General features: G+C 35.7%; 1 protein-coding gene and 1 pseudogene across 4 annotated transcripts in view; one reads left to right on the top strand and one right to left on the bottom strand.

Annotated features, from left to right (window-relative positions):
* Nucleotides 1-26,098, bottom strand: part of KANSL1L (KAT8 regulatory NSL complex subunit 1 like) — a 136,984-nt gene that overhangs the window by 86,581 nt on the left and 24,305 nt on the right. For all 4 annotated transcript variants that reach the window (XM_027590552.2, XM_027590551.2, XM_027590549.2 and 1 more), the window contains 3 exons: nt 11,183-11,324; nt 1,763-1,960; nt 279-400 (listed from right to left, as the gene is read on the bottom strand). In XM_027590552.2, coding sequence (XP_027446353.1) covers nt 279-400; nt 1,763-1,960; nt 11,183-11,324 — 462 coding nt within the window. The remainder of the gene's footprint in view (nt 1-278; nt 401-1,762; nt 1,961-11,182; nt 11,325-26,098) is intronic.
* LOC113920248 lies at nt 13,883-14,306 on the top strand (annotated as a pseudogene).

Raw genomic sequence — 26,098 nt, forward strand, 5'->3', positions numbered from 1 at the left:
GTAGTACTTCTATAGCAAATGGTATCACTATTTTTCTTTTTCAGAAACATTTTACATCCTGGAAAACTTTCTCCCTCATTCTCAAGTTTATAGTTATGTTAATAATGTAAGTGTGATGATATCTAAAAATGTATCCATGTCCTATTGATTGTTCTCTAATAGTGCTTAAGAAGAAAAAAACAACTATACTACTTAAAAGATCAAATAAATAAATAAAACAAAATGAAATAAAATAAAATTTAAAAAGCCAAATTTAAAACTATCCCACTGATACCTACCTCCTGGAAATGCCATTAGCCAGACATTTATGGCTACAGGATTTGGAGGATAGGGGTGATGAAGTTGGGGACAAGTTGAGAGGGGCAATCAAACTGTTGATGATCTCAGTCAACTGTGCACTCTGCAAAAAAACAATTAACCTTTACTACTGCTAAGCAAGAAATGTGAGTTAGGTCTCACACCTTTAGTGAATGTTTATATTTTAGTAAATATTTTAACCTACAAAGATGATTTATACTACTACTAATTTTTCCACTTATTATAAATAAATCTACATGTTAAAGTACTCCTCCATTTCTATATCCATTTTCATTACAGTTCCTTTATCTACTCATCCTATCCTCTTAAAACATTTGAATTTAGCTAAGAGCATCTACATAATATTTTCTTTAAGGCAGCCAAGTTAATAATAAAATCGTAGATATAATTTACTACTATGTGCCAGGCACTACACAAAGCACTAAACACAGATTATTTCTTATCTTCATAACCAACCTACAAAGTAGTTAATATTAGAAATACTGGTATTATTATTATTAAAATCAATTACAGCTAAGGAAATTGAAGCAAAAAAAGATTAAGCAGCTTGAATAAGGATTATAAAGTTGGTAAGAAATGGAGCTAGGATTCAGATTCAGGCTTGAATCCAATGCCACACTGTTTCTCAATATTTTTCCTAACTCAAAAATATCAGGTTTGTTTAGGGACTCAAAATTTTCATTGATCCTTATTTCAAACTTAAATATACAAAATATATTTGTAATACATAATAAATATTAAACTTATCAAATTATTCTCAAAACAACCTATAACAATTATAATAAACATAGGCCACATCAGTGGAAACAGTATGTTTCTACAAAAGAATGACAACTATTTTCATTACATACACAATCTATGTTTATTATAGAAAAAAGGGAAAGTACTGAAAGGCTTAAAAAAGGAAAAGAAAGTCACCTGTACTCATATTACACAGAGAAAAACCACTGTTAATATCTTGGTATATATCCATCCTTCTAGACTAAGTTTTTTGAGATGTGAGCATGAGTGTATACAAAATGCATATATACACACACACACACTTCTAACTAAATCATGTCACATCAATTTTCTAAAACCTGGTTTTCTCACTTAATAATGTATGATTTTATTTTTTTAAATATGTAGTACTATTTCACCATTTTTATTAATTGAAAGACAGTCCAATGACGAGCAGTTTTGTTAGAAAAAAGATATTCCAATCCTAGTATAAATGAGTTATCATCCTATGGCTGTGTACCAGTATTTTATATATTTAAATAATCTTAATTATATCAATGTTATAAGACTCATCATATACTACATATTTTAATTGTATTTAATGTCAAATGGCAAACCTTAATAACTAATATCCCAAGTAGACGCACAGGTTTATTTGAATAGTCTATAAAACTGATTAAAAGTCATTTCATGCCACTCACATCTTACTCTTCCATCACATTACCTGTTTTTCTATGTTGCGAAGAAGAAGTGTAGGGCTACTTGGTGACATTTCAAAATCTTGTTCTGGTAAAGGATCTTGACTCTCTTGGGGAATCTGGGGATTCCCTGTAGTATTTAATGAAGCTGCTTGGTCAGCAAATTGTATTTGTTTTTTCAAAATGTCTTTTGGAAGTTGACATTCTTCTAGGATCACTATCCCCTAGGCAAACAGCAATTAAAGAGTTGAAATGAAAACAAATTGACTGCTAAATCAACTTTAATGTTACAATGCACTTGAAACCATGCTTCTTATTATCACCTGGAAATCAGAAAGTACACTTGAAAGTAGAGTCTAACTGTAAAAAATTGGCTGATTTAAAACATGTGTAGCTAAAACAACATCTATGTCTGATGGGTTAGGCTTGTAAAATATTGTCATAAATTGTATATACGCAGTTATTTTTCTTCTTACTGGTTTTAATTATTAGCAGTAAAAGCATGATACATTTAAAATAAAGGCTTATATGCAGAATATGAACATTTCACACTGAAATTTAGAATACTTCCTTATATAATCTTCAGATATTTTGGTCACTAGCATTTCCATTTGAATACTCCCAGTTTCATAAATTAAAATACCAAACTTACAAACATCCAAACAACATTCTGACTTTATACTAAACTGCTTTCAGAGCACTCAGGAGTTCCAGCTCTGTTGCTGCCAGCCAGCAACCATGGGCAGGACTGCACTATTGAGAAGTATTCTCTAGGCCAGTTAAATTGTTGCTTACAAGGTAGATGAGTTAATAATAAAGACACAAGTTTTCAACTGTGATGGGGTATTTTCTCAAATGTAAATAACTAGAGGAAAGAGTAGGGATCTAGCTGCCTGTTCTCCCTACCATTCACACACACACACACACACACACACACACACACACACACACTCTCTCTCTCTCTCTCTCTCTCTCTCTCTCTCTCTCTCTGTCTCTCTCACAACTGGCTTGCTAAATATTCTCCCATATTCCCCAGAGTCTTCACTCCAACTGTTCTTACCATTATGCCCCTCAAGGGCAATGAAGACAGAAGAGAAAAAAGGAAAAATAATGCACAGATATGATCTTAATAGTTTCATTATCAGTTCTTACAGTAAAACTTTTTTCCCTCCCTACCCCTTCTACCACTTTTCCCCCTGCAAAGAATTATATGCATTTTCATATAATGTATAATGTATATGTGTGTGTGTATATATATATATGGTTATTTTGCAAAACGTTAATAAGCTCCTAATAGGCTAGTTGGAAAGGTATTAAATACCTATGTGGCTAAAATATTATATTCTTGTAATGAAAAATAGAATGTTTTAGTCTATTTTTCATTACAAGTGTAGAGTATTTTAAGATGGGACAAATTTAAAAACTGGTATGGGCCAGCTTATATCATATACAAGTGCTATTTATAGGATGGAAACTGCCTATAAATTATAATGTTATAGATGAGTAGTTTGTTTGTTCTTAAGATTTTATTTACTTATTTGACAGAGAGCAAGACAGCGAGAGAGGAACACAAGCAGGAGGAGTGGGAGAGGGAGAAGCAGGCTTCCCGCCAAGCAGGGAGCCCAATGCAGGGCTCGATCCCAGGACCCTGGGATCATGACCTGAGCCGAAGGCAGATGCTTAACGACTAAGCCACCCAGGTGCCCCAGATGAGTAGTTTTAATTTACACTATAATTTAGAGAATATATCACTTTAGCATGAACATATTCAGGTATGGCATCAAACACACATTATTATTTTGTAGTAATATATTACCACCGATGTGTGGTAAAAGTAACAAAAAAGTTATTGTTATAATTTTAACCTTCACTTATAACTGTGCTAGTAACTTTTACAAAAAGAAGGAGATCCAACTGTTGATTCCATCTCAATGACTATTTTCCTAGAATGCACAAATATGGCTGTCAGGAAATCTAAAGAAATATATTTTTTAAAAAATTTTGTTTCATTTGATATTTTAAAACTTAAAGTAGACTTGGGGCATCTGGGTGGCGTAGTCGTTAAGCGTACGACTCTTGGTTTCGGCTCAGGTCATGATCTCAGGGTTATGAGATCAAGTCCCATGTCCTGCTCTGCTTAAGACTCTTTCTTCTTCTCCCTCTGCCCCTCCCACCTATGCTCTCTATCAAATAAATATTTTTAAAAAGTTAAAGTAGACTTGATGGATATAATATCATCAATCTCAAAAGCTCTTGGAAGTATCTGAAATGTCCATTCAAAATGTGTACAAGTATCTCACTAGACTTTTCAACAGTATCTGCTTGCAAAATAAATACAAGTTTTCATCATATCAATTTAGCTATAATTCCATTTGGTTTGATTATTTTATTTTATGGGCCAGGCTGCTATGAATTCAGCCTGGTTTCATAACCCTTCCTAATAATCTTGTACATACCAAAAAACTGATTCTGAATTTCAAAAGGTCAATTTTCAAACCTTTAGACTACTATCTTTTTTAGAAGTAGGAGGCCTGCTACAGTTAGTTCAATGAAAAGTAGTATTTTAAAAATGGAACCAGGAAGACATTCATAATCAAGTTCATAATCTATTTTTTTTCTCCTTAAACTCTCACAAATGGCCAAGAATAGAGTAAAAAGGGAAAAAGATTAAACCCTTTAAAGACACTACAGAGACAGTTTCAGTTCTTAAAAATCAAGAAAAGAATATATGTGTGTTGGGTCACCATGATGTACACTTAAACATCTTACAATTTTGTCAGTCATACCTGAATAAAGCTGAATTAAAAAAAAAAACTCAGGAAGAATAGCCTATTCATAGATAAACAAGGTAAATAACAAAGACATGAAAATTTTTTAGTAAGATGAGTTTCAATAACTGAGACAAATGAAAACTCTAGCATAAGATGAAAGCAAGTCAACTGCTCCAGAGAAGACAACTGTTTCTGATAATAACACTAAAGAGATCCTTACCCCACTCCCAGGGTCCTCACAGAGAAGACACAGCATAAAAAAATAAACAATTACCTCAGCAACACCTTCAGTATTTATATAAAGTCACCAAAGCTAATTTTTTAAAAAAATTTAAATGCAAGACGCCTGGGTGGCTCAGTCAGTTAAGAGTCTGCCTTTGGGGCGCCTGGGTGGCTCAGTTGGTTAAGCGACTGCCTTCGGCTCAGGTCATGATCCTGGAGTCCCGGGATCGAGTTCCGCATCGGGCTCCCTGCTCAGCGGGGAGCCTGCTTCTCCCTCTGACCCTCCCAGCTCTCATGTGCTCTCTCTCTCTCCCTCTCATTCTCACTCTCTCAAAATAAATAAACAAATCTTAAAAAAAAAAGAGTCTGCCTTTGGCTCAGGTCATGATGCAAGGGTCCTGGAACAGGCTCCTTGCTCAGTGGGGAGCCTGCTTCTCCTTCTGCCTGCCACTACCCCCCACCCTGCTTGTGCTCATACACTCCCTCTCTCTCTCTGGTAAATAAATAAAATCTTTTTTAAAAAAGAATCAAATCTTAAATTTTAAGTGCACAAAATTACAATTTGAAATGTAGAAGACCCTATCACAAGGTAACAAAAGAAATCTAAAAGAGAAACCATTTAATATAGGATAGCCAGGTTCTCAACCAAAAACAACTATTTTAATATTTTTCTGAAAGTGACAAGAGGCTATATTTTCTTAGTGAAAACTGAAGCAAAGAAAAGGAGAAACATCGAAGTTGTAATGTGTTGGCAAAGCGTTGGAAGAACAAGGAAGGAATGTTGTTAACATGGGTTTTCTTTTCTCTAAAAATTTTAGCAAAAGTTAGACGACCCCAATATGTCATAGAAGGAGCAAATGACAGCTTAAAAACCCAAAACATGTAGATCTACTAGTAGATCGACTCAGTGTTTCCTGACCAGTGTTACCAAGTAGCACTTATTTAAACAGGATATTTACAAAAGAACATCTCTCAACCTCTTTCCCTTTCCCGTATCTCTAATTTAACTGAGAAGAAAGGATTTTTTTTTTAACTTTCAAGATAAGTTAAATAGAAAGGTCATTCAAGATAACATTAACTACACTTCTCAATTTTTTAATTACAATAACTCAAGAAGCTAGAAGAGAAAAGAAAGTGCTATTTTCTCTCTTCGGTATAGTAGTTCAACTAAACTGCACATAAATAAGCAATTAAACATCGTGATTAATTCCCAAGAAATGTAAGGAGAAACTACTAAAATAAAGAAATACTGTAATGACATTTTCCATAAAGTAAACATAATGTGATTCTTAAGAAAACAGAGGTCCAGATACACATCTAGCCTGAACCAAGAAAAATGTAAGGCCATATAAATTATTACTGGGAAGTTTAGATTTCTTTCCTAAAAATAATTTATTCCCCAGATGTTATATAAACATACAAAATTTTTAAAATGTTTTAAAAAAGTATATCGCAGTGTTTAGAACACACAAGTCATAAAATACAAAGCAGACTGTGTAGATTCAAGTATAAAACTTAGTCATCAATTTAACTAGGAATCCACTTTCCTGGAAATTTCCAAATTGTTTTAAACTTGACTTGTTTTGAGAAGTCTACTATTAAAAACGCTGTGATATTATATCCTTTAAAGTAAATGATCAGAGAGGAGAAATTACCTGGTGATCCTGAAAGAACTAGGAAATCACTACAACTAAAGGCTTCACTGAAGACAGTTAAAAATGAGAAACAGTAACTACTTCCATCAGGAAATTATTCTTGAACAGAGTTCCCTCAAATCCAACAGACAGAACAGGTAAACCTAAGGTTTTATGTCTATCCTTCTATCCACCTTCCTACAGACATCACCACCAAATTCTACAATTCATTCCTTCCTAGTTTCCTCTCCCCATCCTTACAAAACTCATACTTTCCACTCCTTTGAATACCATTCTACTTTGTCATTCCCAAAACATATTATGTTGTTTCATGTCTTCAAACCTTCAAGGAATGCCCTTTTCCAGTTCCATTGGTTCATCAACAAACTATTATTTATCTTCCAAAATTATACTGAGGCATCACCTCTTTTACTGATGTCTTCTCTGACCTGCTAACCCCTAAAATAAGTTATGTATTCTCTCTATGCCACTTCTATATCTTATTAAAAACATGTTATCATTGCACCTATTTCATTATATTACAATTAATAATTTACATGGTCTATCTCCCCTACCAGAATATAAACTCATAACTGTGCCTAAAATTTATCTTTATTTATGTGCAGATCCTAGGTAATGTTGGGCTAACCACATGGATAACCATATGATTATGAACTCTGATTCCTTTCCTTCTCAGCTTTTTCTTTTCAGACCAATCACCATCAACCTTAGAATATTATCTCCATTATGTCCAGTTTCATGATGTAGAATATACTTTTTCATAAAAACAAAGTTACAAAAAGATCTTTAGCAATATTTAAATTAAATAGTATTTCATGGGGTTGTAATGAGAACTCTTTATAGTATTGCTTCAAAAGGAAAATGTACTTTGAGTTCCAAGCAAACAGCCTATAATTTGGGGGAAACAGTATGTCTTTAACCTAGGAAAATCCCATGTTAAATTTCCGGTTTAATTCTGGTTGGAATTAAAACAATATTTATTTGTGTAATCATTTGCTTACTTTCACTCCCATTTGACTTAAGCCCTAAAAATGTAGCAACTCTGTGGGTTTTGTTCACCACTGTATACCTTAAGCACATATTATGCTAACAACTATATGTGAAAGGAAAAATGGGAAAGAGTGAAGGAAAGGAGGAGGGAAGGCAGAAAATAAGACAGGAACGAGAGATAAATGAATTTTATTTAAAAACTGCTACAATATAATAACATAACTTTTTAACTGCCATTTCTACTGAATAATTCCAAACCTCTACCTTCCTATAAACCTGCCTTCTCCAAAAACTCTTACTTTCAACTTTTTAGAGCATCTCAATATGAGTATCTGATAGAACTTTTAAGTCAGTGTGTGAGAAAGCTTATTTTTATCAACTTTCCTATAAAATAAGCACTTTTTTCCTTCTATAGAAACAGCAGGTAAATAAGAAGAGAGATAGTGGTGATGTTTACACAACCATATATTTGTCAAAATTCAGTGAATTGCTAAAAATACGTCTTCTGAGAACAAGATAAACAAAATAAAGATAAATCCATAATTAGACCTATTAGTAAAAAAATGTAGAACATCAAATAAACAAAAATAATTTTTTAAGTTACCAGATAGAAAAGACAAAGTACTTACAAAGGGAAAGCAATTCTACTGACAGTAGACTGCTCATCAGTATTAAACAAAACAATGAAATAGGATCTTTAAAAGGCAAAATAACCATCAAATTAGAATTTTATATTGACCTAAAGTATCACTGAAGAGTGAGGGTAAAATAAAGGTATTTTGAGACATAAACTACTAAAAAATGTATTTCAGCAAAATGTAAACCAAGAGAGAAAAGGTAGTGTAGAGGAGACTGCAAACTTCCCAATACCCACTTTCCTCTTCTTTTTACAACAAAACTCCACTCCTACTGGAGTTCTAGCTATGCATACAACTTCTCATTGTAAGGCTGTATTATTCACCTCTCCTTCCTGCAGATATGTGCCTAAATTTGGGTCAATGAGTGTGACACAAAGTAGTACAATTTCCAAGTCACCTCCCATCCCACCTAAAGACAAACTATGTTACACTTTTCTCCCTTTCCCAGGGGCCGGAATGAGGGAATGACTACAACCCTGTTTAATAGTGCAGTCAACAATTACCCTAGAGGACAACAAAGCAGCAGAAGAGAAAAAAACCAGTTGCTCCACCAGCCTGTATTCACTCCCTCACTTTTGAAGTGTTATGTACCTTAATAAAGCGGCAATATTTGGGAGTTTCTTTGTTATAGCAGCTTAACCTGTAAACTAACTTTATAGGTAGAACACAAGAACAGTAAGCACATTTTTTTTTTAAAGATTTTATATATTTATTTGAGAAAGAGAGAACGAGCGGTGGGGAGGGAAAGAGGGGGAGAGAGAGAGAGAGAGAGAGAGAAGCAGACTCCCTGCTGAGCAGGGAGCCTGGATGCAGGGCTAGATCCCAGGACCCCAGGATCATGACCTGAGCCAAAGGAAGATGTATGACTGAGCCACCCAGGCGTCCCAGTAAGCACATTTTTAATAAAATTAGTTAGAAATATAATTATTGACTATAAAAAAAGGAACTAGATTGTAGTAGATCTATTCAATGAGTAGTTAGAAAGTATTAGAATCCATGTTTTAAGTAAAAAAGAGTATAGAAATACTGAGTACTTTTTAGTCATTGTTAGGATTACTTTTAATTAAGAAGTATATTAAAAGTTAGGAGTAACAAAGAATAAAACTATAATGAATAGCTACTAAACCAGCAGAGGGAAAAGAACGAAGCAAATTCTACCAATCCAACAAGAGAGGTAAAAAAACAAGCCTTATGTGGTGTCTGGGCGGCTCAGTTTGTTAAGCATCTGACTTCAGCTCAGGTCACAATCCCAGGGTCCTGGGACTGAGCCCCACATCGGGCTCCCTGCTCAGCGGGGAGCCTGCTTCTCCCTCCCCCTCTGCTGCTCCCCGTTTGTGCTCTCTCTGTCAAATAAATAAATAAAATCTTAAAAAAAAAAAGACATAAATACAAAGAGAGGAGAATAAGGGCAAATAAAAAATAATCAGCGGTGATTTTTTAATCTAGCTATTTAGTTTATAAAAAGAAATACCTAGAATAAAAAATTTGTATCTATTAAAGGGCAATCCTTCAAAAAGTAATTAGCAAAAACTAACAGAATTACCAGAAAAAAACTGAAAAATTCATGATGGGGAAATTTTAACAAATGTATATCATAAATGGAAAGATCTAGAGGTATAAACATATAACAGATATATATAATAAAGTCAACAAATCTAATAAACAAAGAATTCTATACTGAACACATAAAGAACATGCATTCTTTTCTGTTACATATACTAAGATAATGAAAAGGCAAGCTACAACATGAGAGATTTGTAACATTTATAACTAACCAAGAATAGTCTCCAAAATTTAAAAAGAATTCACAGACACACATCTCCACCAGCCATAGCCTTTTCCCCACCCCACCAAAAACAGTGAATATAAAAGGTAGTTAATTCTTAGGCAAAAAACATTTGGTGATCAATTATGCTGAGGCCCAATTCTCAATACTAAGGAACAATTAAATTAAAACAATAATAAAATAATACTTCATACTCATTACACTGGAAAATTAAAAGGTCAAAAATTATGAAATGTTGGCAAGAATGTGGAAAAACAGGAGTTCTCATGCACTGCCAATGGGAATATTAACTATCCAATCACATCAGTAAGTATAGGAAAGCTGAAGACAGCCAGGCCTAAGATCCATCATTTCCACTTTTAGGCATATACCAAGAACCCTCCATGGGGCGCCTGCCTGGCTTAGTGGGTAGAGCAAACAACTCTTGATCTCAGGGTCATGAGTTCAGGCCCCACGTGGGGCATGGAGCCTATTTAATTAAAAAAAAATTATACTCCAATTAAAAAAAAATAATCTCCACAGTTCACAAAGAAACACAAAAAAGATAGTCATTACAGTATTGTTTTTACTAGCATAAAACTAAACAGTGTATGTCTACCAGTAGAAAAGAGAAGAGATAAACATTGCATTGTATTCATACAATTCCATCTCATTCATACAATTAAATAACATACAGGACCTATAAAATTTATGCTGAGCAAAAACAAGGAAGTCACAAAAGAGTTTGTAGTGTATATGTCATTAATACAGACTGTAAAATCATGGAAAAATAAATACTAGTTGTAGACACAGACATTTATCTATGTGCCAAGAGTATAAAAACATACATAAATATAATAAATATCAAAACATGCTAGAATCAAAATAGTGGCTACAGTGGCATGCAGAAAGAGAATGGGATCAGGAAGGATTATATAAGTGCCTCAACTGTACAGATAATGCTTTATTACTCTAAAACGTAAACCCAAATAGTAAAAATTTAACACTTGATAAATTTGGAGGTGGAAACAAAGGTGTTCATTATATTGCTTTCTAGAGCTTTATGTGTTTATAATTTTTCTTAAAACAAAACCTCTAAGGGGATTCAATAAAATACACTCAGAATTTCTCACATGTTAAAATAAATGCCATCGAAGTTTATAAAAGGGTACCTAATTTCTATTAATTGGAATCCAATGAAGAAGCTCTGAACTCAAGTATGATAAAATGACCATAATAAATACAAAGACATTACAATGACAGCTTCAATTTACAGCAATTGATATATAAAAAATGTTAATATTAACTACATTTTTATAAAGCCTTGTAACAATTACTTTGTGTGGAGAGATGAGAAACTAAAACTGTAATAATTTTTTAAAAAATACAAGAATACAAACAATACCTTGGATGCACGAATCTGCCTGTGAACATCCGTTAGTTGTTGGATTTTGTATTCGAGCTCTGAAATCTGGGCTTGAAGCCACGTCCATCTGCTGCCAACTCTAGCTCTGTCTACAAGCCACTTCCATTCAGTACTACAGTCACTGTGAACGAGACAAACATTGTTAGTCAAAGAACAAAGGCAATCAAGTTTTCACAGACTACTTAATAAATTCCTTGACTCCTGTCATATAATCCTAATTCCTTTATACAACATCTAATTATATGAAAGAAGAATCTGATATCAACTCTTATCAAAGAAAAACATTTAACTTCCTTATCTTTCTAACGGATAAACACTTGTTTTTATTGTTACGTATCCAGTAATAATCTCCTCTGCTACTTAACATTTTATTAATATGTACAAGGGCTGAAATAGGAGTGGGCCAGCAAAGAAACAGGAATGATACTACTAACTCCACGTAAAAACTGTTACATGAAGCTTCTATATGTAAGAAGTATTGGGTAAGTCATTTGAACTGTGCTAGATCTAAATCTATGTAATAAACCAGAATACTCAATTTTATTATATGCAAATTTTCATTTGTTAAAACAGTAGTCACTCTTAGCTAATTAAATCCCTAAAATCAATTTAAAAATATTGTCAAAAAATATCGAAAATATGAGTGCTCTACCTTTCAAAGAAGTATACCAAATGTATGTCTTGAAATGTTTATTAAGATAAACAGCTTGTTAAAACCTGACTTCCAGGGGCGCCTGGGTGGCTCAGTTTGTTACAAGTCTGCCTTCGGCTCAGGTAGTAATCCTGGAATCCTGGGATCAAGCCCCGCATCGGGCTCCTGATCATCGGGGAGCCAGCCTGTCCCTCTGCTTTGCTCGTGCTCTCTCTCCCTCTCTCTCAAATAAATAAATAAAATCTTCAAAAAAAAAAAAAGGGGAGGTGATGCCTAGGCGGCTCAGTCGTTAAGCGTCTAGAGCCTTTGGCTCAGATCAAGATCCCAGGGTCCTGGGGTCAAGTCCCACATAGGGAATCCTTGCTCAGCAGGGAGTCTGCTTCTCCTTCTGCCTGCCACTCCCCCTGCTTGTGCTCTCTCTCTCTGACAAGTTAAAAAATAATAATAAAAAAAAAAATTTAAAAAAAAAACCGGATTCCCAGGATTCACAGCCCAAAGATAGAAAGAATTTAAATAAAGACTTTTCTGTCATGCATATTTGAAAATAAGGGTTGAACCCTACTCCTCTATCTTTTGGCAAGGGTACCACTCTAATCCATAGTTTGTGAGATTACAAATTAATTACTTTATGAAAATATTCTAACCATTCCAACTAGAAAACAGTTATTTGGAATAACTAATTAAGAGCTTCAGATTACAAAAGAAAATATGACAGAAACTGAAGGTATAAATGAAAACCAATAAATACTTAATGGCAGAACACAAACTTTATGAAAAACTTGTCTAAAAATTACATTTACTGTCAAAACCCATAGAATGTACAACACCAAGAGTGAATCCTCACCTAAAGCATGCACTTTAAGTGGTAACAATTTGTCAATGTAGGTTCATAGATTGTTACAAATGCACTACTCTAGTATGCAGTATATTGATAGTGGGGGAGGTTCTATCAGTGAAGGGGGTATATGGGAACTCTGCATTTTCTGCTTAATTTTGCTATGAACCTAAAACTGTTCTTAATAAAAAGTTTATTAATTTTACACATTTAACCATAATTGAATGTCTCCCATACAAACTTTAGCTAGAGAAAACTTATCCTAAAAGGTAATTTACTGGGGTGCCTGGCTGGCTCAGTTGATAAAGCATGTGATTCTTGATCTTGAGGTTGTGAGTTTGAGCCCCACATTGGGTGTGGAGATTACTTAAAAATATTGTTTTTTAAATAAAATAAATAAAAATAAAAAAATAAAAGATCATTTGTTGTGATGAGCACTGGCTATTGTGCTGAATCACTAAACTGCACATCTGAAATAACTAATACACTGTATGTTAACTAACTGGAATTTAAATAAAAACTTACAAAAATAAAAGATCACTTGTTAGAGAAACAGAATAAATTACTATAACTTTACTATATAGAATATATTCATTGTAATAGGATTTTACATTAAATCAATGTCCCTAAGAGCTATTTTTGTTTGTTTGTTTGTTTTAATATATTATTTATCCATTTGAGAGAGCATGAGCAGGGTGGGGGGCAGCAGAGGGAGAGGGAGAAGCAGACTACCTGAGCAGGGAGCCCCATGTGGGACTTGATCCCAGGACCCTAGGATCATGATCCGAGGTGAAGGCAGACGCATAACCAACTGAGCCACCCAGGTACCCCAAGAGATACTTTTGTTAAGATTCTAATTGCACACAATATGATTGAGGAGACCTTCATACAAGTTAAGAATTCTCTTAGTATTACTATGTATTCAGTTTATAGTCATTATTGTGCTTTTTAAATTTGACACAGTTTTAAATCATATTTTCATAGTTATGAAAATGATAGAAGAGAATGTCTATTCAAAATAATATTAAAATGGAGGGGCACCTGGCCAGCTCAGTCAGAGGAGCATGCAACTCTCGATCTCAGGTTTTGAGTTCAAGGTGCACGATGGGTGTAGAGATTACATAAATAAACTTCAAAAAAATAATATGAGCTCTTCCCTTCTGTGGCCACTGTTGAAGTGCCAGCAGCCAAAATGAAGTTCAATCCCTTTGTGACTTCTGACAGGACCAAGAGGCATTTCAATGCATCTTCCCACATTTGCAGGAAGATTATGTCTTCCCCTCTTCCCAAAACGCTGAGACAGAAATACAATATTTGATCCATGCCCACCCAAAAGGATGAAGTAAAGGCTGTGTGAGGACACTACAAAGGTCAGCAAATGGGCAAAGTCGTCCAGGTTTACAGGAAGAAATATGTCATCTACATTGAATAAGTATAAGAAGAAGGCAAACGGCACAACTGTCCAAGTGGGCACTCACCCTAGCAAGGTGGTTATCACTAAACTAAAACTGGACAAAGACTACAAAAAGATCCTTGAACGTACAGCCAAATCTCACCAAGTAGGAAAGGAAAAGGGCAAATACAAGGAAGAAACAATTGAGAAGATGCAGGAATAAAGTAATCTTATATACAACTTTAAATAAAAACTGTTAAGTGGCTGGGTGGCTCAGCTGGTGAAGCATCTGCTTTCGGCTCAGGTCATGATCCCAGGGTCCTAGGATCAAGCCCTGTGTTGGGCTCCCTGCTCAGCAACGGGTCTGCTTCTCCTGCTCCCTCTGCCCCCACTCACCCCTGTGCACACATTCTCTCTCTCAAATAAATAAAATCTTTAAATAAAGAAATAAATACTGTTAAAATGAAAAACTATTAAAATAGTAATATCCATTCTTCGTAGATAATATTTAATAACACTAACTGCCAATCATGAAATTAGTGATAAAGGCAAGGGCCATGGCACATAGCAGTTGTACAGGTTAATGGTAAAGTGTTGGATTTTATGCAAAAAGGAAGTCTTTATTTTTTTAAAGATTCCAATCATTTATTTCACAGAGAGAGAGAGCATAAGTAGGGGGAGCGGCAGGCAGGCAGAGGGAGAGGGAGAAGCAGGCTCCCCGCTGAGCAAGGAGCCCGACTGGGGGCTCAATCCCAGGACCCCGGGATCAGGACCTGAGCCGAAGGCAGCCGCCCAACCAAATGAGCCACCCAGGTGTCCCAAAAAGGAAGTTATTATCAAGACATTAACAAAAAATTTTTTCCCAAGCACTCTGGCTACTAGGTAGAGAAAGCATTATAGTGGGATATAAGAAGAAATAAGGAAATCAATTAGGATGCAAACAGAGTAATCTGTGTGTGGTACAGATAACTGTGATCTCCAAATATGTCATGTGCTATCCTGTATTTCCCAGCCTTCCTTGCACTGAGGTTGGAGCTATGTGACTAATTCTGACCAATGGGTTGTGAGCAAAAGTGACCTAGTCATTTCCAGTCCATCAGACAACCTGCAAAGCCACTAGTGCAGACAGTGTAGCTACAAGATGTGTGGGGATCACAGCCCAAACCACACTGGCTTTTATGTAAGCCACAGCAAACCTTGGCTCGTTAAACCACTGAGATTAGAAGGTTAATTTGTTACTCTAGAGCCCAATCTGACTAAAACGCTGAATAAGAAAAAATGAAAATGGCATGAACTAAGAAGGGAGGGTAAGTTAAAGAAGAGATGAAGAGGATGGGTTCAAGGTTCACTTTAAAGCTGAAAGGACTTGGCAGAAGTATGGTGTGGGAATAAGTATGGGGAAATCAAAGATGATCTTAAACATTCTTTCATTAAATTCTGTTCCAGTTGAAAACTTGCCCTATAATATGCAATTTTGCTTGATGGTCAAACCTCATGATTAGCTAAAAAACAAAACAAAAAAAAGTTATGGAGCTCATCTTATTGTACTTCTAGTAAAAATATTCTGATAGTGAAATTGTCCACAAAAATGATTTTCATGTTCATATAGTACATTAAATTATACTATCACAGGGAAAAAAAGTAATATCAGATTAGATTTAAATAAACTAAGTAATCCGAGGGCTTTGTAATATTTGAAATGAATTTTCTGTAAAGGATACCTTATCCTATATTTTAATAGGACTGAATAAAATCTGTTTGCATATTCTGTCAGTCCACATCCTTGCTTGTTTGTAGTCACCACTTAACTTGCTGAATAAAGTAAGTACAGGCTATTTAGATCAAGTGGTTAATTTTAAGCACAATTTCTTTTGATACTAACTTCTGGTCAACATCATGAACCTACATCCCTGCTTTAACCCTGAAATACAGTTCCCAAAATAAGATAGAGCTTTCTAATATTACATCTTAAAACACCAAGATTAAAGAGACATATTAATTTTGCCTTTAATATAAAGATTAACTTACTAGTAATAATGAATCAACTATTATAAAAAAAATCAAAAAAGAAGATCCACTTGTGAAAAATGACAATCCCAAGGAAAGCCCAAGAAAAATATAAGGTTTGGGTGTGCCTGGGTGGCTCAGGTATGGTCCCAGGGTCCTGGGATGGAGCACTGCATCAGGCTCCCTGCTCAGCGGGGAGCCTGCTTCTCCCTCTCCCACTCCCCCTGCTTGTGTTCCCTCTCGCTGTGTCTCTGTCAAATAAATAAATAAAATCTTTAAAAAAAAAAAAAGAAAAGAAAAATATAAGGTTTGTCCTTAATTACATTAAACTGAGCCAAACTTCACTACTGGTATTTGCTCACCTAGAAAGAGCTTACCTTTCCCTGGAATTTGATTCCTTCGGACTAGGGTTTAGCAAATATTTTCTGTAAAGAGGCAGACGGTAAATATTTTAGGCTTCGTGGCCAACCTGGTCTCTTTAAAATAACTACCCAACTCTGCCATTATAGCATGAGAGCAGCCATAAACGAATGGGTGTGACAGTGTTTTGTAAATTGTTTACAAAAACAGGCAAAGGGTAATTTTGAGAACAAAGAATAAAGCTGGAGGATCACAATCCCAGATTTCAACCTATACTATAAAGCAATAGAAATCAAAAAAGCATGGTTTTGGCACAAAAATAGACACATAACTCAACAGGACAGAATAGGGTCCAGAAATAAACCCGTGCATATATGATCAATTAATCTATGACAAAAGAAGCAAGAATTTACAATGGGGAAAAGACAGTCTCTTTAATAAATGGTACTGGGGAAACTATACAGCTACAGGCAATAGAATGAAACTGGACAATTTTTTTTTAAGATTTTATTTATTTATTTGACAGAGACACAGCGAGAGAGGGAACAGAAGCGGGGGGACTGAGAGAAGGAGAAGCAGGCTTCCCGCTAAGCAGGGAGCCTGATGCGAGGCTCGATCCCAGGACCCTACGATCATGACCAGAGCCAAAGGCAGACACTTAACGACTGAGCCACCCAGGTGCCCCAAACTGGACCATTTTCTTACATCACACACAAAAATAAACTCAAAATGGATTAAAAACTTAAATATAAGACCTGAAAACATAAAATTCTTAAAAGAAAACACAGCCAGTAATCTCTTTGTCACTGGACTTAACATTTTTCTGGATATGTTTCCTCAGGTAAAGGTGACAAAAGCAAATATTGCATTGGGACTACATCAAACTAAGAACTTTTGCATAATAAAGGAAACCATCAACAAAACAAAAAGGCAACCTACCAAATGGGAGAGGATATTTGCAAATGATACAACTGAAAAGGGGTTAATGTTCAAAATATATAAGGAATTCATAAAACTCAATACCAAGAAACTAATAATCAGATTTAAAAATGGGCAAAGAACCTCAATAGACATTTTTTTCAAAGAAGCCATACAAATAGTCAACAGATATATGAAAAGATGCTCAATATCACTAATCATAAGGGAAATGCAAATCAAAACCACAATGAGATACCACCTCACACCAGTCAGAATGGCTAGTATCAAAAAGACAAGAATAAATGTTGGTGAGAATATGGAGAAAAGGAAACTCTCATGCACTGTTGGTAAGAATGTAAACTGGTGCAGCCACAATGAAAAATAGTATGGAGGTTCTTCAAAAAATTAAAAATTGAATGATCCAGTAGTTCCACTGCCAGGTATTTACCAAAGAAAATAAAAACACTAAATCAAAAAGATATACGCACCCCTATATTTACTATAGCATTATTTACAATAGCCAAGATAAGGAAGCAATCTAAGTGTCCACTGATAGGTGAATAAATATGTCACTGTCACACACACACACACACACACACACACACACACACACACAAACACGGAGGAATATTACTCAGCCATAAAAAAGAACAAAATCTTGCCATTTTGAAAACACAGATAGAGCTAGAGGGTATTATACTAAGTGAAATAAGTCAGGTAGAGAAAGGCAGATACCATATGATTTCACTTATATGTAGAATCTAAAAAAGAAGTTAACAAACAAAAACAGAAACAGACTAATACAGAGAACAAACTGGTGGTTGCCAGAGCGGAGGAGGCTGGAGGGATGGGGAGAATAGGTTAAGGGGATTAAGAGTACAAATTTCCAGTTCTAAAATAAACGAATCATAAAAAAGGGTACAACATAGGGAATATAGTCAATAATATTGTAATAACTTTGTATGGTGACAGATGGTAACAACACTTACCAATGGTGAGCACTGCATAATGTATAAAATTGTGGAACCACTATGTTGTACACCTGAAACTAATGTAACATTGTTCATCAACTATACTTCAATTAAAAAAAATAAAAATTGGGGCGCCTGGGTGGCTCAGTTGGTTAAACGACTGCCTTCAGCTCAGGTCATGATCCTAGAGTCCTGGGATCGAGTCCCGCATCGGGCTCCCTGCTCAAGGGGAGTCTGCTTCTCCCTCTGACCCCCTCCTCATGTGCTCTCTCTCTCTCTCTCTCACAAATAAATAAAATCTTTAAAAATAAATAAATAAAAAATTTTTAAAAAAGAAAGTAACAGGCAATGGGCCAGCCTTGGTACATGGACCTCAGTTTTCCAATTCCTGATGTAGAGGGTATTTTTACATGCTTCCTATGCTTCCCAAGGGATTATGACTTCCTTTAATTATCTGTTCAAATCTTTGGCTCATATTTAATTGGGTTATCTTTTTATTGATATAAGGCCTGTGTCAGACTATGTGTATTTGAAATATTTGTAATTCCCAGTCTATAGCTTGCCTTTCATTTTCCTAATGGTGTCTTTTGAGCAAAAAAGATTCTAATCTCGATGAAGCCCAATTTATCAAACTTTCCTTTTATGGATATTTTTATGTCCTAAGAGATCTTTGCCTAACACAAAGTCATATTTTATTCATGAGTCTAAAAGTTCAAGGAGTTTCAGAGTTTTGGCTTTTAGATCTATAATCCAATTCAAAGATAATTTCTGTGTATGTGTGAGATAAGAATTCAGATTCCTGGGGGGTGGGGCGGTATTGAGTTCCTGAACCATTTGTTGAAAGATTCCATTATCCTTTAGTAGAAAAAAACAAACAAAAAAAAAACAACAAAAAAAAAACACCAAAAACCAAAACCAAAACCTTATTCTTGAACAGGTAAAAGACTATATGAATACTACATTTAACTATGTTAACTATGCTTTTTAAACCCTTGCATAACAGGGGCACTTAAGTGGCTCGGTCGTTTAAGGGTGGGACTCTTGATATTGGCTCAGGTCAATATCTCAGAGTTGTGGGATCGAGCTCCATGACAGACTCTGCACTTAGTGTGGAGTCTGCTTCTTTTTCTTTGCCCCTTCTCCTGCTCGCACTCTCTCTCTAAAATTAATAAATCTTTAAAGAAAATAAATAAAATAAAAAACCTTGCATAACATCAAACATTGACAGCTAGGGACATATAAATAAAGGAAATAAATGACATTTTAACTAACCCATATGGGGCCTTAAAGGAATGCAAAAACCAACTAACTGCTTCTCCATAACGGGCAACAAAAAATGTTATTTCAAGAATCTCTCTTAAGAGTTCTAAGCCACACAATTGAGAACAAATCTAGGAGCAAAAGTTAAGATTAATTCCCACCCAAATGTACTGTTTTAGGTGGTCTCAAGGTAGCAGTCATCAAATGCAGGAGAGTTGGATGGTCTGAGGAAAATAGTAAATTAACTAGCCTGTAGGCTCAACAACTATGAACAAATGAGATCTTTAGCTGTGATGTTTTCACATATAACTGACTAGAGGCAAACAGAATGGAAATCCACATTTTTGAGGGAACTCTAGTAGCAAAAAATACCACAAACCTAACATCCTCTACCTGGGAAGCCCAAATCTGCACTAACAGGAAGCAAAGGGAAAATGCAGTACAGCCTCCACTTCAGGGTACACTCTCCAACATTCATTGCAGATATAAACTCAAAGGATAATAGATAAGGAATAATTCCCGAAGAGCAAAGTCAAGAGACTATGGAGGACAAAGGACAAAGCCAAATTAGGATTCTACCAAGACCTTGCTGCACTTCCAGAAAAAGATGTCTCACTAATTACTGTTAGGACCTCTTCATGTGTATCTCATTTTTTTCCCCAGTGGGAGTTTTTATTGTAGCTTTCCTGTCTTTACTGCTATGTCTATGTATACATACAAGAAACAAGAGGTTAAGAGGGTTGGAAAACCTGTCTATTCATTTATAGGTCACCACATCATAATGAACGATATCGAGACCTGACTGAAAGGACATTACTCCACCTATTGAATACGACTTTGAATTGTCATCCTTGAGGAATGGATGTGTTTTCTCTATGAGAAGGGAGTGTATGGCTATTTGGGTGGCCAAAGAGGCAAACTGAACAGACTGCTTATTTTCCCTCATTATCTAGTCTCCTCTTTTTTGATAAAAGAACCCATTCAGTTTTAGCCGAGCTCATGGTAGCTCATATTTCCCAGTCTCACCAGCAATTAGTTGTGAGTATGTCACCAGGTCCCTGACAATCAGATGTGAGCCAAACTAATGCATGCAACCTCTGGTCTTGACATTAAAAAATGTTTGTGTGTTAAAACCAGATGAACAACTGGTAAATGAATTTCAACAGTGCAGGCAAGGGCAACATTCTAGGGGCGCCTAGGTGGCTCAGTTGTTAAGCATCTGCCTTCGGCTCGGGTCATGATCCCAGGGTCCTGGGATGGAGCCCCGCATCGGGCTCCCTGCTCAGCGGGAAGCCTGCTTCTCCCTCTCCCACTCCTCCCACTTGTGTTCCCTCTCTCGCTGTGTCTCTCTCTGTCAAATAAATAAATAAAATCTTTAAAAAAAAAAAAAAAAGAATTCTACATTTTAAACCTGCAACTACAAATCTCAATCTGCCCAGAAGAAGAAGCACATCTTTCTTTTGCACAAAACGGGCTAGTGATCGTCTTGCAAGCTACTATGATGGGCACTGAAAAGAAATGAGATAAAAAATGATCAGACTACCCTCGTTACTCAAAGTGAGTACCACAAAACTATAATTGAGTACAGATATTTCTGTTCGGGAAAATAAAAATAGCTGAACTTATGGAGAAAACAGAATTAGAGCCAGACAACTCAAAATCAATGGAATTTTAAAATCTGAGTTCTAACAAAACAATCCTTATAAAAATATTAGTGCAGTTTTGTATCAAGAATAAGTCAGTCCACCCTTTAAAGTTTCATATCCTGGAGCTCATACTTCTTTTGATGTGGGTCCTTAAAGACATTCACTTCTAATAGAGACCAGTTTTTTTTTAAAGATTTTATTTATTTATTTGACAGAGAGAGGCACAGCGAGAGAGGGAACACAAGCAGGGGGAGTGGGAGAGGGAGAGGCAGGCTTCCCGCTGAGCAGGGAGCCCAACGTGGGGCTCGATCCCAGGACCCTGGGATCATGACCTGAGCCGAAGGCAGACGTTTAACGATTGAGCCACCCAGGTACCCTGAGACCAGTTTAATAGAAATTAAAAATATCATCTAGAGATAGCCTTCTTCATCAATAATTTCTTTTAAACACAAGGGAACTATCTTCACAACTTCTGCAAAGCAACTTGCAACTTCTTCAGACCTTTTAACATAGAATATTTTAAGCCAATAAACTAGCAACTTACTGCACTATAGGAAGGTAGTTTTACAAAATTTTTGGCATTTTTCTTATACCACTAAGGATTTCTCTTTAGTTGTGAAAGGCTTGCCCCTGATCATTCCAAAACATTAACGTGTTTGAAGTGGTTGAAAAAAAACCCACATCAAATTTGTCATTATACTGACATCATTCGCCTACATACCAAATGTTAAAAGAAGTTTTTCAGAAAGAAAAAGAAAATTACACAGGTCAGAAACAGATCTACATAAAGAGAGAAAAAACACTGGAGAATAAGTGAAGATAAAATACTTTTATTTTTCTTACACTTAATGGATCTAACAGGTAACAAACCTGTTCAAAACAGTAATAGCAACAATTTAATAGATTATGAATGTGCTCATGCATATGTGTATGCTTATATATGCCTATATATGCTATGTATGAGTGAAAGGAATAACAGAAGTGATACAAAAAATGAGAGGAAAGAATTAGGATTATTTTGTCATTATAAGGTACCTACAGGGTTATTTGAAAGAAAACTTGGATTAACTATAAATGTAACCACTAAAAAGAGGGCATTTTTTTAAGATTTATTAATTTGAGAGAGAGCGCATATGCGCATGTGAGCAGGGGGAGAGGGAGAGGGAGGAGGGAGAGAATCTTAAGCAGACTCCCCACTGAGTGTGGAGCTGACATAGGGCTCCTGTGCCGAACTCAAGAGTCGGATGCTTAACCAACTGCGACACCCAGGTGCATTACCACTAAAAAAAGTTTTTTAAAAAGTATAATTGATATTCTAAGAAAGGAAAAAAAGTGGAATCATAAAATGTTCAGTTAAAACCCAAAAGTCAGAAAAAGTGTGGAAGACAAAAATAGGCGCAAAGAACAAGGGCAACAAATAGAAAACAGTGACAAATATAGTAGAATATTAACCTACTACATCAGTAATCACTTTAAACATCAATGGTCTAACTATACCAATTAAAAGACAGTGGTTGTCAGAGTGGATCAAAAAACAAGACCTAACTATATGTTATCCATAAAAAACCAACTTTAATATAAAAACACATACAGATTGAAGAGATGGAGAAATTATGGCATGCTAACATGAACCAGAAGAAACCAGTAGTAGCTACATTAAGTTCAGAAGAGCAGACTTCAGAGCAAGAAAAGTCATCATGAATAAAGAGGGGGATCACAGTAAAATAAAAAGGTCTACCTCCAAGAAGATAACAATCTTTAATGTGTATGTGCCTAACAAAAGAGCATCAAACTATGTGAGGCAAAAATTGACAGAACTGCAATGAGAAATAAATGAATCCACTATGTTAGTTGAAGACTATAACACTCTATCAGAAATGCATGGATCCAACAGGCAGAAAACCAGTAAGGATACAGCTGAACCATTCATCAACAAGACTTAACAGACATCGACAGCCTATGTCATGCAACAAGAGCAGATTACACATTTTTCTCAAGTTAACAAGGAACATAAAAGAAACTACATTCTGGGCCATAAAACAAACTTTAATTTTAAAAAATAGAAATCGGGTTGCCTGGCTGGCGCAGTTGGTTAAGCATCTGATTCTTGGTTTCAGCTGAGGTTGTGATCTCAGGGTGCTGAGATTGAGCCCTGAGTTCAGCTCCACGCTCGTGTGGAGTCCACTTGAGATTCTCTCTTCCTCTCCCTCTGTCTCTCATGCTTATGCTCTCTCTCTCAAATAAATAATCTTAAAAAAATAAAAAATAATGTCTGCTCTCAGACCACAATGGAATTAAATTAGAAATCAATAACAAACACAGGTGCCTGGCTGGTTCAGATGGAAAAGCATGTGTCTTTTGATCTCCAGGTCATGGGTTCAAGCCCCATGTTGGGTATAGAGATTACTAAAAAATAAATTAATAAACAAACAAACTAAAAACAAAAACACCGCTAACTGAAAAATCCCCCAAATACTTGAAGACTATACTATACACTTTTAAGTAATGCATGGGACAAAGAAGAAATCTGAAGATAAATTTTAAAATACTATGAGAGAAATGAAAATGCAAATATAAGCCACCAAAACTTGTAGGATGCAGTGAACAGTACTTATGGGGAACAGTAAGAGAAAGTTACAAAATGTATAGCATTAAATGCGTTGTTAGAAAACTTTTTAAAAATCTAAAACCAGGGGCACCTGGGTGGCTCAGTCGTTAAGCGTCTGCCTTCGGCTCAGGTCATGGTCTCAGGGTCCTGGGATCAAGCCCTGCATCAGGCTCCCTGCCAGGCGGGAAGCCTGCCTCTCCCTCTCCTACTCCCCCTGCTTGTGTTCCCTCTCTTGCTGTGTCTCTCTCTGTCAAATAAATAAAATCTTTTTAATAAATAAATAAATAAAATAAAAATCTAAACCCAATCAACCAAGCTTCCACTTCAGGAAACTAGAAACAGAAGAGTATATTAAATCCAAAGTAACTAGAAGGAAAGAAATAATAAAAACTAGAGAAATCAATAAAACTGAAAATACAAAATTGAGAAAATCAACAAAACCAAAAAACAAAAGGTTTTTTTTTAAAGATTTTTTTATTTATTTGAGAGAGAGTGACAATGAGAGATAGAGCACGAGAGGGAAGAGGGTCAGAGGGAGAAGCTGACTCCCCGCCGAGCAGGGAGCCTGATGTGGGACTCGATCCCGGGACTCCAGGATCATGACCTGAGCCGAAGGCAGTCGCTTAACCAACTGAGCTACCCAGGTGCCCAAAAATGGTTCTTCTTTTTATTTTTATTTTTTTAAAGATTTTATTTATTTATTTGAGAGAGAGAGAATGAGAGATAGAGAGCACGAGAGGGAGGAGGGTCAGAGGGAGAAGCAGACTCCCCACTGAGCAGGGAGCCCAATGTGGGACTTGATCCCGGGACTCCAGGATCATGACCTGAGCCAAAGGCAGTCGCTTAACCAACTGAGCTACCCAGGCGCCCAAAAATGGTTCTTCTTAAAGATCAATAAAATCAATAAGTCTCTAGCCAGACTAAATTGAAAAAAAAGATGACACAAATTCCTAATATTAGAAAGAGGAAATGTCACCACAGATCCTATGGACGTTAAAAGGATAATAAAGGAATATTATGAACAACTCTAAGTCCAGAAATTTGATAACCTAGGTGAAATGGGCCAATTCCTTGAAATGCACAATCTGCCAAAACTCATACAAGATGAAATAGACAGGGAGGTGGGTGGAGGGGTGAATTAAATAGGGAATGGGGATTAAGAAGTGCAGTTGTGATGAGCACTGGGTATTATATGGAAGTGCTGAATCACTATACCGTACACCTGAAACTAATATTACACTGTATGTTAAATAACTGGAATTTAAATAAAAACTTAAAAAAAATACTCCTGGGTTTGTTATAAATAAACTATGTAAATTTTAAAAAGGAAGAAATAGACAACCTGAATAGCCCTACATCTATTAAAGAAACTGGATCATGGGTACCTGGAAGGCTCAGTCGGTTAAGGGTCTTTGTTTCAGCTCAGGTCATGATCTCCTGGTCGTGGATCGAGGCCCGCGTCAGGCTCTGAGCTCAGCGTGGATTCTGCCTCTGATTCTCTCTCCCTCTCCCTCTTACTCACTCTCTCTCCCCTTCTCAAACAGATTAAAAAAAAAAAACTTTTAAAAAATAAAGAAATTGGATCAATATTTAATAGGCTTCCAAAAGATAAAGTACCAGGCCTAAATAGGTTCACTGATAAATTCTACAAAAAAATTTAAGGAAGAAATTTCACCAATTCTCTAAAATCTCTTTCAGAAGACAGAGGCAGAGGGACTACTTCCTAACTCATTCTTTGAGGCCAGCATTAATTACCCTAATACCAAAACCAAAAACATTACAAAGAAAACTACAGATCATTATCTCTAATGGAGATAGCTGCAAAAATCCTCAACAAACAATTAGCAAATTAAATTCAACAATGTATAAAAAGACTTATATACCATGACCAAGTGGGATTTATCCCAGGTATGCAACACTAGCTCAATATTCAAAAATCAATTAATATAATCCATCACATCATCTTATCAATAGATACACAAAAAGCATTTCACAAAATTCAACACCTATTCAGGATAAAAACTCCCAGTTTTACTAAAGAAAAACAAAACAAACTCTCAGTTAACTAGGAATACAGAGAATTTCCTCAACCTGCCAAAAACCTACAGCTACATCATATTTTTAATGGTAAGAAACCAGAAGTTTTCCCACTAAGATTAAGAACAAGGCAATATATCCCCCTCACTTCACATTTTTCAACATCATAGTAGAAACCCTAGCTAATGCAATAAGAAAAGGAAATAAA

This window comes from Zalophus californianus, chromosome 3, assembly GCF_009762305.2.
Source record: "Zalophus californianus isolate mZalCal1 chromosome 3, mZalCal1.pri.v2, whole genome shotgun sequence".
Taxonomy (NCBI): domain Eukaryota; kingdom Metazoa; phylum Chordata; class Mammalia; order Carnivora; family Otariidae; genus Zalophus; species Zalophus californianus.